The sequence below is a fragment of the Rhinolophus hipposideros genome (assembly GCF_964194185.1).
Source record: "Rhinolophus hipposideros genome assembly, chromosome: X".
Lineage (NCBI taxonomy): Eukaryota > Metazoa > Chordata > Mammalia > Chiroptera > Rhinolophidae > Rhinolophus > Rhinolophus hipposideros.
In genome coordinates, this window is record NC_138046.1 from 79,263,879 (window position 1) to 79,276,140 (window position 12,262).

General features: G+C 39.5%; 1 protein-coding gene across 1 annotated transcript; it reads right to left on the minus strand.

Annotated features, from left to right (window-relative positions):
- Window positions 1-9,590: 9,590 nt before the first annotated feature.
- Window positions 9,591-10,997, minus strand: LOC308494417 (torsin-1A-interacting protein 2-like; the record flags this gene model as incomplete). Its single annotated transcript, XM_081042230.1, is given in 3 exon segments — window positions 9,591-10,307; window positions 10,310-10,957; window positions 10,959-10,997. Coding segments are annotated over 3 exon segments (1,404 nt in total).
- Between the last annotated feature and the right edge of the window lie 1,265 nt (window positions 10,998-12,262).

Below are 12,262 nucleotides of genomic sequence, written 5' to 3' on the forward strand. Positions count from 1 at the left end.
GAACCTCCACACTGCCTTCCATAGCGGCTGCACCAGTCTGCATTCCCACCAACAGTGTATGAGAGTTCCTTTTTCTCCACAGCCTCTCCAACACTTGTCACTATTTGTTTTGTTGAGGAAAGCCATTCTGACTGGGGTGAGGTGATATCTCATTGTGGTTTTCATTTGCATTTCTCTGATGATTAGCTATGTTGAGCATTTTTTCATATGTGTATTTCCCATTTGTATATCCTCTTTGGAGAAATGTCTCTTCAGGTCCTCTGTCCATTTTTCAATTGGGTTGTTTGTTTTTTTGTTGTTGAGTTTCATGAGTTCCTTGTATATTTTGGATATTAGCCCCTTACCAGAGGAACTGTTTGCGAAAATCTTCTCCCATTCAGTTGGTTGCCTCATTATTTTGTCAATAGTTTCTTTTGCTGTGCAGAAGCTTTTCAGTTTCATATAATCCCATTTGTTTATTTTAGTTTTTACTTCCATTGCCTTTGGAGTCAAATTCATAAAATGCTCTTTGAACCCAAGGTCCATAAGTTTAGTACCTATGTTTTCTTCAATGGAGTTTATTGTGTCAGGTCTTATGCTTAAGTCTTTGATCCATTTTGAATTAATTTTGGTACATGGTGACAGATAGCAGTCCAGTTTCATTCTTTTGCACGTAGCTATCCGATTCTGCCAGCACCATTTATTGAAGAGGCTGTCTTTCCTCTATTGTATGTTTTTAGCTTCTTTGTCAAAAATTATCTGTCCATATTTATGTGGTTTTATTTCTGGGTTCTCAATTCTATTCCATTGGTCTATGTGTCTGTTTTTCCGCCAATACCAAGCTGTTTTGATTATTGTAGCCCTGTAGTACAAGGAAAAATCAGGGAGTGTGATACCTCCAGTATTGTTCTTTTTTTTTAATATTGCTTTGGCTCTTCGGGGTCTTTTGTGGTTCCAAACAAATCTCATGATTTTTTGTTCTATTTCTTTAAAAAATGCCATTGGGATTTTAATGGGGATTGCATTAAATCTGTATATGGCTTTGGGTAATATGTCCATTTTAACTATGTTGATTCTTCCAATCCATGAGCACGGAATGTCTTTCCATTTCTTTGTGTCTTCTTCAATTTCTTTCAAAAATGTCTTATAGTTTTCAGCATATAAATCCTTCACATCTTTGGTTAAGTTTATTCCTAGGTATTTTATTCTTTTTGCTGCAATTGCAAAAGGAATTGTTTTTTCTATCTCTTTTTCTGAGATTTCATTGTTGGTATATAGGAAAGCAATGGACTTTTGTACGTTGATTTTGTAGCCAGCAACTTTACTGTATTCATTGATTGTTTCTAATAGCTTTTTGGTGGAGTCTTTAGGGTTTTCTATATATAGCATCATGTCATCTGCAAAGAGTGACAATTTACCTTCTTCATTCCCAATTTGAATGCCTTTTATTTCTTTCTCTTGCCTGATAGCTCTGGTGAGGACTTCCAACACTATGTTGAAAAGCAGAGGTGATAGGGGACAACCTTGTCGTGTTCCTGAACGTAGAGCCAAGGGCTTCAGCTTTTCACCATTAATTATGAGATTAGCTGAGGGCTTGTCGTATATGGCCTTTATTATGTTGAGGTATTTTCCTTCTATACCAATTTTAGTAAGTGTTTTAATCATAAATGGATGTTGTATCTTATCAAATGCTTTTTCTGCATCAATTGATAGAATCATATGATTTTTGTCCTTTATTTTGTTTATGTGATGTATCATATTGATGGATTTGCGAATGTTGAACCATCCTTGTGCCCCGGGGATGAACCCCACTTGGTCGTGATGAATAATCTTTTTAATGCATTGTTGTATTCGATTTGCTAGAATTTTGTTTAGGATTTTAGCATCTGTATTCATCAGAGATATAGGTCTGTAGTTTTCTTTTTTTGTGTTGTCCTTACCAGGGTTTGGTATCAGGGTAATGTTGGCCTCATAAAATGAGTTAGGAAGTACTGACTCTTCTTCAATTTTTTGGAAGAGTTTGAGCAGGATTGGTATTAGATCCTCTTTGAAGGTTTGGTAGAATTCACTGGTGAGGCCATCTGGTCCAGGACTTTTGATTTTGGGAAGGTTTTTGATGACTGATTCAATTTCGTTACTGGTGATCGGCCTGTTAAGATTTTCCAGTTCTTCATGATTCAGCCTTGGAAGGCTATATGTTTCTAAGAACTTGTCCATTTCTTCTAAGTTATTAAATTTGGTGGCATAAAGTCCTTCATAGTATTCTTGGATAATCCTTTGTATTTCTGTGGTGTCCGTGATAACTTCCCCTTTTTCATTTCTGATTTTGTTAATTAGTGTCTTCTCTCTTTTTATCTTAGTGAGTCTAGCCAAGGGTTTGTCGATTTTGTTAATCTTTTCAAAGAACCAGCTTTTTGTCACATTAATTTTTTCTATTGTCTTTTTGTTCTCTATTTCATTTAGTTCTGCTCTGATTTTTGTTACTTCCTTTCTTCTGCTGACCTTGGGTTTCGCTTGTTCTTTTTTTTCTAGTTTTTTAAGGTGTAACATGAGGTTATTTATTTGGGATTTTTCTTGTTTCTTGAGATAGGCCTGTAATGATATAAATTTCCCTCTTAAACGTGCTTTCGCGGCATCCCAAAAATTTTGGTAGGATGTATTTTCATTGTCATTTGTTTCTATGTATCTTTTGAGCTCTCCTCTAATTTCTTCTTTGACCCAGTCGTTCTTTAAAAGTATGTTGTTTAATCTCCATGTATTTGTGTTTTTTCCTGCTTTCTTTTTGCAGTTGATATCCAATTTCAAAGCTTTGTGATCAGAGAATATGTTTGGTATGATTTCAATCTTCTTAAATTTGCTGAGGCTGATTTTGTGTCCCAATATATGGTCTATCCTTGAGAATGTTCCATGTACACTAGAAAAGAATGTATAGTCTGATGTTTTAGGATGAAGTGCTCTATATATGTCAATTATGTCCAATTCATCTAATGTGTCATTTAGGGCTTCGATTTCGTTATTTATCTTCTGTTTGGATGATCTATCCATAGCTGTCAATGATGTATTTAAGTCCCCTAGTATAATTGTGTTTTGGTCAATTTCTCCCTTTAGTTCTGTTAGTAGTTGCTTGGTATATTTCGGTGCTCCCTGATTGGGGGCATAAATATTGATGACTGTTATGTCTTCTTGTTGTATAGTCCCCTTTACCATTATGAAATGTCCATCTTTGTCTCTTGTTATCTTTTTCACCCTGAAGTCTGTTTCATCAGAAATCATTATGGCTACACCTGATTTTCTCTGGGTACCATTTGCTCGGAGTGTCAATTTCCACCCTTTCACTTTGAGTCTATGCTTGTCCTTGTAGCTGAGATGTGTCTCTTGTAGGCAGCATATGGTTGGGTTTAGTTTTTTGATCCAATCTGCTACTCTGTGTCTCTTTATTGGTGAGTTCAGTCCATTTACATTTAGGGTGATTATTGATATGTGAGGATTTCCTGTCATTCTGTCTTTAGTTTTCTGGTAAGGCTGTGTCTCCATTGTTTCTTTGCCTTTTTGTTGTTGTCTGTTATTTCTGTGTGGTGGTATTCTATGATATTTCCCTCTGTTTCTTCTCTTATTACAGTATATATTTCAGATTTGGATGTTTTTTGAGTGGTTACCCTTGAGTTTATGTAAAAGAAAGTTTGATACTTAGAGTAATCCAGTTTGTTCAGTACGCTTACTTTCTCTATTCCCATATTCCAGTTCAGGCCTTTACGCTCCCCCTTTTTATGTTTCGGTTGCCACAAGTTGTCCCTGTTGATGGTGGTCTAATAGCCTCCTTTAGTATTTCTTGTAGTGCAGGTCGTGTATTAGAAAATTCCCCCAGCTTCTGGATGTCTGGAAAGGTCTTTATTCCTCCTTCATATCTAAAGAAGATCTTTGCTGGATATATGGTTCTTGGCTCATGATTTCTCTCTTTCCATAGTTTGAATATTTGGTTCCATTCCCTCCTAGCTTGTAGAGTTTCTGCTGAAAAATCTGATGATCATCTAATGGGCTTTCCTTTGTAAGTTACCGTCTTCTTTTCCCTGGCTGCCTTGAGGATTCTTTCTTTGTCATTGATTTTAGACAGCTTCAATACAATGTGCCTTGGTGAAGGCCTGTTGGGATTGAGATAATTAGGTGTTCTATTTGCTTCTTGGATTCGAGGATCCAGTTCTGTCCACAAGTTTGGGAAGTTCTCATCGACGATTTGTTTGAATATATTCTCTGTTCCCTTCCCTCTTTCTTCTCCTTCTGGTATGCCCATTATTCTTATATTGCTCTTTCTGATGGAGTCAGAAAGTTCTTGAAGAGTTCTTTCATTTCTTTTAAGTCTCAAGTCTCTTTCTTCTTCCCTTTGTGTAAATTCCAGGTTCCTATCTTCGATGTCACTGATTCTTTCCTCCATCTGGTCAACTCTACTACCTAAGCTCGATATTTTATTTTTAATTTCTTCTATTGAGTTCTTAATCTCCAGAAATTCTATTTGGTTCTTTTTCAAGATTTCAATCTCTTTTGTAAAATGCTCATGGTGTTCTTTGATTGTGTTTCTGAGTTCATTAAACTGCCTTTCTGTGTTTTCTTGCATCTCGTTCAGTTTTTTCAGAATTGCGATCTTGAATTCTCTGTTATTTAAATCACAAAAGTCCATATCTCTAAGTTCCTTTTCTGGAGACTTTTCACTTTCTTTCTGAGCTATCTTGTTGCCTTGGTTATTCATGGCAATCATTGATTTACTATTTCTCTTCCTAGACATCTACAGGAGTGTCTTCTGCAACAGGTTGATAGGTATGCGAAGAGCTTTTGGAGTTCCAAAGCTCTTTCTGCACCAGATTCAGAGCCCGTTTGTTTCAGCAGTTCTGTTTACTCCTGCAGGGATCCGCCCAGATAGGTGGGGCCAGGGGCGGGGTGAGTTGTGAGAGGTGGCCCAGAGCAATGGCGGCGACCACCACCACAGCCAGTCCTGCTTCCACAGCTCCCTCCCCTTTGCCGGAACTAGTTGAGCTGCGAATCTGTGTCTGCAGTCCACAGTTCTCAGAGCAGCAAATATTCTGTCCTTTGATCCGACACTGCTACTTTATCGCTTCTAGCACCGGGCAGGTGGGGGCGGGGCGAGCTCTGGGAGGGTAGGGAGGGGGCGGCTAGTCTCCGCGCCTAAGGCTTCCGTTCTCCGCTCGGCAGTGAGGGCTTAAACCACCGATTTCAGCCCTCTTCTCTCAGTCTTTGCTCCGAGGTCTGCCGTGAGCGAGCGTTGGGTTCAGCGGTTTTGTATGCTGCCCCCTCAGCCCTGTGGGTCGTAAGCGGAGCCCTAGCAGTCCGAGTCCTTTTCTCTCCCACAGCTGCGGAAGATCCAGGAGCAGCGGGCAACGAGCACTGAGCTAGGTCTGTGTCCTGCGCCCGCGCGGCTCCGTCTCTGCACTTCTCCTCTCCCTCCTCCCCCGCTCGCGTGATTCACCCACCTGGAGGTGAATTCAGTAGTCGGCCTCTTCGTCTTGCCTGTCTGCTGTGCAAGGAGTCCTTTGTGGAGTTATTGTTGTCTGATTCGTTGTAAATTCCAGGGGAGCGTTACAGAGGCTCACCTCACGCTGCCATTTTTCTCTGATCCTATATTTTCTATTTAACATTATCTATTTAACATTTCTATTTCTATTTAACATTATCTATTTATCTATTTATCTATTATCTATTTATCTTTTAATCTATTTAACATTTAACTATTAACGTTTATCTATTTAACTATTTAACATTTAACTATTAACATTTAACTATTTAACTATTTAACATTTAACTATTTAACATTTAACATTTAACTATTTAACATTTAACATTATCTATTTATCTATTTAACATTTCTATTTAACATTTTGAAGTGCTAGATACCTGCATACAATTTTTGGTAAAGATCGTATAGCTGAATTATTGTCACTTTCACATTGTACATTTGTTATATGTAGTTTAACATCAGTGCTCATTATGCTTCCTGTCTTTAACAGATAAAAGTATAAATCAAACAATTAACAACTATGAAAGGGTCAAAACCACCTCAGCAACTGTACAGTTCACCTGGGGGATGGTGGGTGACATGCTAATCCTTACCACTGTAAGCGCGAAGGCCTTCAAATGAAATACACTGAAATTATTTTATTGATTTAAAGAAACAGAAACAAGATCATGATTACCTTTAGCGATATGAAGCCCCTAGAACTTCTCCACCACCCCTTGGAAATTAAGTCGGGAACCTAAAATTTGCACCACAGGAAAAAAACCTCAAGTCCAGAGACAATTTCTGAATCCATCAGTTGCTTCTAGAACTTCACTATTAATCAACAAGTGACTTATGTTAATATGTTGTGTAATGAGAGTTGTTCTACAATAATAAATGGTGATGTTTCAGTATCACATATGGTATCATATACCCATAAGTCATTGTTCTAAGTCATAAACAAGCTATCTATTATAGTAATGAAAGGTGAATGACAAGATACACAAGAACATTTGGAAACTTGAAAAGTGGAAAAAATAGAAACAACTGAGTAGAAATTAAGTATATTAAGTAAATTGAGTATATTAGATAATACATTTTAATTATTTGTACATTTAAAAATATAAATTTTTACGCTTTAAAAATAATCATTTTATTCATGAAAAGACCCAGAGCTAATAATATACTGCTTCTTTGTAAAATGATTTTGAAGTAGTGGACAGAAAACTGACAACATTTACAGTTGATTGCACTTATACAAGGAAGGAGAAGTGTTTTTTATCAAAGGCTACATATTAAAAAGATCTGTTAACATTTCTTAAATTTCCTTTTCTAAACTACATTGAAAGGAAAGGCTGAGAAACTATATTCAACTGAATGAAAAAAATAAGACTCTTTGCTTTAGCTGTGATCTGAGTCACTGGCAGATTAGACACGCACACTTCTCACTGGTTACAGATCCGAGGTAGCACAAGTAAGTAGGCCAATGAAATAGTTGTACAAGGCATCATCGGTCTGTGTGATGTAATGCTAGCAACTGAGATCTAGAAAGGCAGAAAAATTTTGCATATGCTATATAGATTTTTCTCCAATTTCCTCTGAGTTTCCATTAGATCGATATTGATATTATATTCACTATGCTTTAACTTTGTGTTCAGGCAGTTCTTTCCTCAAATCTGTTGGAAGATTGCTTCACAAAGTCCCTTTTGGTATGCCCCGTTAGGTATTCCCCAACCTCAACTGAGTACAACATAAGGCTTTGGTTAAAAGAGACATATGCGTTTCAAATAGATTCTTCCCCCAGCTCTTTGTGATCTCTTTTTAGGTATCAGTAAGAATCTCTATTATCTTCTTACTGTTTCTGAAACTCCTTCCATACTTTAATCATGTGACTTAAGAAAAAACGTATCCCAAAACCTCACTGAAATATTCCAGGAGCCTGGTGACTGTTCTTTGGAGTGCCACGTAATGGGAAAGACACAGCCAATTGGAACTTTGTTTCCAATGATTATAAAGAATTCCCCCAATTCTTAAGAACATTTCTTGGATACAGCTGCTGTTATCCCAGCTCATTCACAGAAAAATAGTACAGTGCCTTCTGTATAGTATTTAGGTTAAGTATTTGAATTCAAATTTCCTTTTTTCATACTATTCAAAAGTGTAAATTAGTATAAAATGTAATCCCACATTAATATCACAAATCTATAAAAAACTTACTCAACTCAACTCCAAAAAAAACAAACAACCCAATTAAAAAATGGGCAGAGGAGTTGAGGAGTCATTTTTCTAAAAAGGACATACAGAAGGCAAGAAGACATATGAAGAAATGCTCAACCTCACTATCAGAGAAATGCAAATAAAAACCACAATTAGATACCACCTCACTCCAGTCAAAATGGCTATCATCAATAAATCAACAAACAACAAATGCTGGCGCGGATGTGGAGAAAAGGGAACGCTAGTGCACTGTTGGTGGGATTGCAGATTAGTGCAGCCACTATGGAAAACAGTATGGAGGTATCTCAGGAATCTGAAAATGGAACTACCCTATGATCCAGTAATTCCACTCCAAGGCATCTACCCAGAGAAATCCAAAACTCCAATTCAAAAATCTGTATGCACTCCTATTTTTTTTTTAGTTTTATTTTATTTTATTTTATTTTTACATCCCTCACACCGTGAACCCCCCTCCCCCCATCCACCACCACCCCGACCTCACACCGAGCCATCACATTATACACATAAAATTATAGTTGGCATTCATTAATGTCCAGCCTCTGGTTGCACTCCTATGTTTATTGCAGCACTTTACACAATAGCCAAAATATGGAAACAACCGAAATGCCCATCTATAGATGACTGGATTAAGAAGCTGTGGTACATTTATACAATGGAGTATTACACAGCCATAAAGAAGAAAGAAATCTTATCATTTGCAACAACATGGATGGATCTAGAGAACATTATGTTAAGTGAAATAAGTCAGAAAGAGAAAGACAAGTACCATATGATCTCACTTATATGCGAAATCTAAAGAAAAGAATATGTGAATGAACTAATCAGAAACAGTTTTGGGGACACAAAGAAAAAACTGAGAGTTGTTAGATGGGCAGGGGGGGTGGGGATAAGGGGAAAGGTGAAGGGATTAGGAAGCAGCTGGTAACCACAAGATGGCCTCAGGGTTTTTTGAAAATTAATTTGAGGAACGTATTCAATAATGTTGTAAAGATTTTGTTGGGTATCCGATGGACATGCGTCCTATTTGGGAGACCACCTCAGGGATACTGTGGATGCCTGATCATGGCATTGTACACCAGAAGCTAAACATTAATGAATGCCAACTATAATTTTATATATATAATGTGATGGCTCAGTGTGAGGTCGGAGGGATAGTGGATGGGGGGAGGGGGTTCACCGTGTGAGGGATATAAATGATGAACATCTAAGTATTACCTTGTCTTGTACACCTGAAACTAATAAATTAAAATTAAAAAAAAATGTAATCCCACAACTAGGCTATTAAAATGAGTTTTTAAAATGTTAGACATAGGATAGAAAAAAAAGCTTTTAAAATTATCGTTGCTTCATAACTGTAATTGCTTTAATCCAAATACTATCCAAAAGTCTTTTTAGGATCCCTTTTTGTTTTATTGATGGTTTCCTTTGCTGTGAAAAAACTTTTTAGTTTGATGTAATCCCACATGTTTATTTTTTCTCTTACTTCCCTCGCGCGAGGGGATATATCAGTAAAAATCTTACGAAAGGCTTTTTAGATTCTCAAGAAAACAAAATGCACTCTGTAGTTACTCTTGGCAGATTCCTTTCCTGTGCAATAATTCTATTGCTGTATTATAATCCTCAGTTATATACACTATGCTGTATTTCAAACCTGATTGGCTTGAAAGGTAAAGTCAACCTTTAACTTTGTCAAGCTTTGAGTAGAAAAACATTTAAAAAAGTGAAAAATAAATTTGTTTCCTAAAATAAGCTTATTTGGGCATTTCCGGTGATTTATTCACATTCATCAATCTCCTTCCATGTCAGTGGAAGGCTTTTAAACTGACTTTTTCGTCAACCTCCAACTTCCATAACCAGCTCTGAACTTAGCTTATAAGTGGCACCCCTGTTCCTCTATAGTCCTCACTGGCTGGACAGGCAGCACCAGGTGGGAAATGCAGCTCCACAGGCCACTCAGCTTGTCGGAGTCCATGTGGTTGAAGGAGGTGGGTGTGTCTGAGTCAGTAAAGCCTGTCCAAAGTAAATCTCTCACTTTTTCCTCCATTTCCCTTGGGCCGACACTTGCTTCTAATGTCTCCTCCTCTAGGAGAACGATCAGGAGAAGGGCCATGTCTTTGAAGGCGGCATTCTCGTGGTCACAATACTTGTAGAAGATCAAGGTGGAGCCTGCAGGAAGGGATTCAAAGCGGTGGACCACGGCAGCCGTCTGGCCATTCTCACAGCCAGAGCTTAGCGCCATGTCAACCAGCAGCTTGACCACATCGCTATCCTGCTGGCTTCTTCCAGCCCCATCGACCTCAACTGCAGAGACCTTCTGGGAAGAGGTGTAGGCATCCGCCATGTGGTGGCTCAGGCACTTCAGGGTCTCTCTTCCCTCTCGAGCTGCTGTGAAAATGACGGTGGCGGGCTCGCTGGGTTTGGAAGCATTCAGATGCTTCTGGAGAAACTTACGTCCTCTCTGCCACAAAAAGGAACTCTGGCCCAGAAATTTATCCTTCAACTGGCTGAACTGAGCCAAGAAGGCCTCCAAAGCTGGATTTTTGGGCACTTGCTGTGCTGGAGAGGAATAGTAGCTATGAACAGAGCTTAGCAAACATGAGTCAGAACCAGGAAGCCAAGGAAGATGGAGCCGTAGCTAAAAAACTCCTTTTTATTATTCTTTCGTATAGTTCCTTGTGTATTTTCTTTGTTTTCTTCCAATTTTTGTATTTCTTGTTGGTGACTTTCAGCTTCTGGCGCCAGCAGTCGCCTCCTCAATGCGCCCTGGCTCTCCAGCCCTGCACTGTGAGGACCAGACTGGGCATTCTCAGGGTCTACAGCAGGTGGCTCCTGGGGCACTTTAGGTCTGTCGCTCGCTTCCTCGGGGAGGGCAGCAGAGATGTTCTCTAAGGGTGCATCTGCTCCTCCTGCCTTGTCACTTGGAGAACTGTTGGGTTCTTCACCCAGATTTTCTGAAGAGAGTTGATGCCCTTGTTCTCCCTCCTGAAAACTCTGCTTGGTCTCATGTTCTGTTTCATCCTTTGGATAGTTTCCATCATTTGTTTCATCCGGACCTGCTGATTGATCGTCTGTATCTGCACTTCCTGAACCTATTGTTTCTACCTCTTGGTGGTCCTTGTTGAAACCAGAGGCAGAGTTTAGGATCTGCGCTTCTTCTTCTTCTTCAGTGGTACTTGCTGTAACTGTGGTCTCCTGTACCTGAGAATTTATCGATGGGTCATTTTCCAAATCCCTTTGGAGAGTCCTCCGAAGGATCCCTGAGTCCTCCGTCAGCCATGTTTGTCTGCTGTCTCTTCAGACTTTGGGATACTTTTTGTTAGTGTCTGGTTTTCCTCGTGAAGATGTCTTGTTTTCTTCTTGTCCCAAGTCCCAAAAGACTCATGTTTCCCGTGGACCCAGGAAAGGCATATATAGAGTGACTTCGGTCTGGGCAGAGGGGGCAGCCCGACTCCAAGAATCCGGGGAGATGAAGACGCCAAGTGCTACTCGCCCCCGGCAGCAGCACTCACTGCAGTCTCCGCTACAGCCGTCACCGGTTTCCACCCTAAGAGGATTACGGGACTCTCATTCCTCTGAATGTGTGGCGGAGGGAGGTAACAGCTTCAGCCGCAAGGGCCAGTGGGCTCTCAACAACCAAAAAAAAAAGGAGCGAGCGAGCGAGCGAGGCGGGCGGGCGGGCACGGTGTGTGTGTACACCCTCGGAGGCTGGTGGGCGTCCGAGAGGAGCTCATCACTGCCCTGCCGGGCGGGGGTGGCTCCCTCTCGCTCCCAATTTGTGTTTCTTAATGCCTTCACCTTTTTACCCTATCCACAACTCTATTCCCATCTATCATCTTTATAGATCTGTACCTATCTGGCACCATACCTAATTATTAGAATATTATTGACCATATTCCTTATGCTATACCATACATCCCCAAAATGACTGTATTACAACCAATTTGTACTTCTTAATCCCTTCCCTTTCACCCATCTTTTATCCCCTTTCTATCTTAAAGAAGTCCCTCTAAGATTCCTTGTAATACTGATTTGGTGGAGATGAACTCCTTCAGCTTTTTCTTGTCTGGAAAGCTCCTTTTCTGTCCTTCAATTCTAAATGATAGCCTTGCTGGGTAGAGTAATCTTGGTTGTATGTCCTTGCTTTTCATCACTTGGAATATTTCCTGCCACTTCCTTCTTGCCTGCACAATTTCTGTTGTAGGTAACTAACTGCTTTTCTGTTGCTGCTTTTAAGATTCTCTCTTTGTATTTAACCTTTGACATTCTAATTATAATGTGTCTTTGTGTTGGCCTCTCTGGGTTTATCTTTTATTTAAATTTTTTTTGGGGGAATATTGGGGAACAGTGTGTTTTTCCAGGACCAATCAGCTCTATGTCAAGTCATTGCTTTTTTTTTTTTCCAATCTAGTTGTGGGGGGCGCAGGTCAGCTCCAAGTCAAGTCGTTGTTTGCAATCTAGTTGAGGGTGCAACTCACTGGCCCATGTGGGACTTGAACTGGCTACCTTGGTGTTATGAGCACTATGCTCTAACCACTGAGCAAA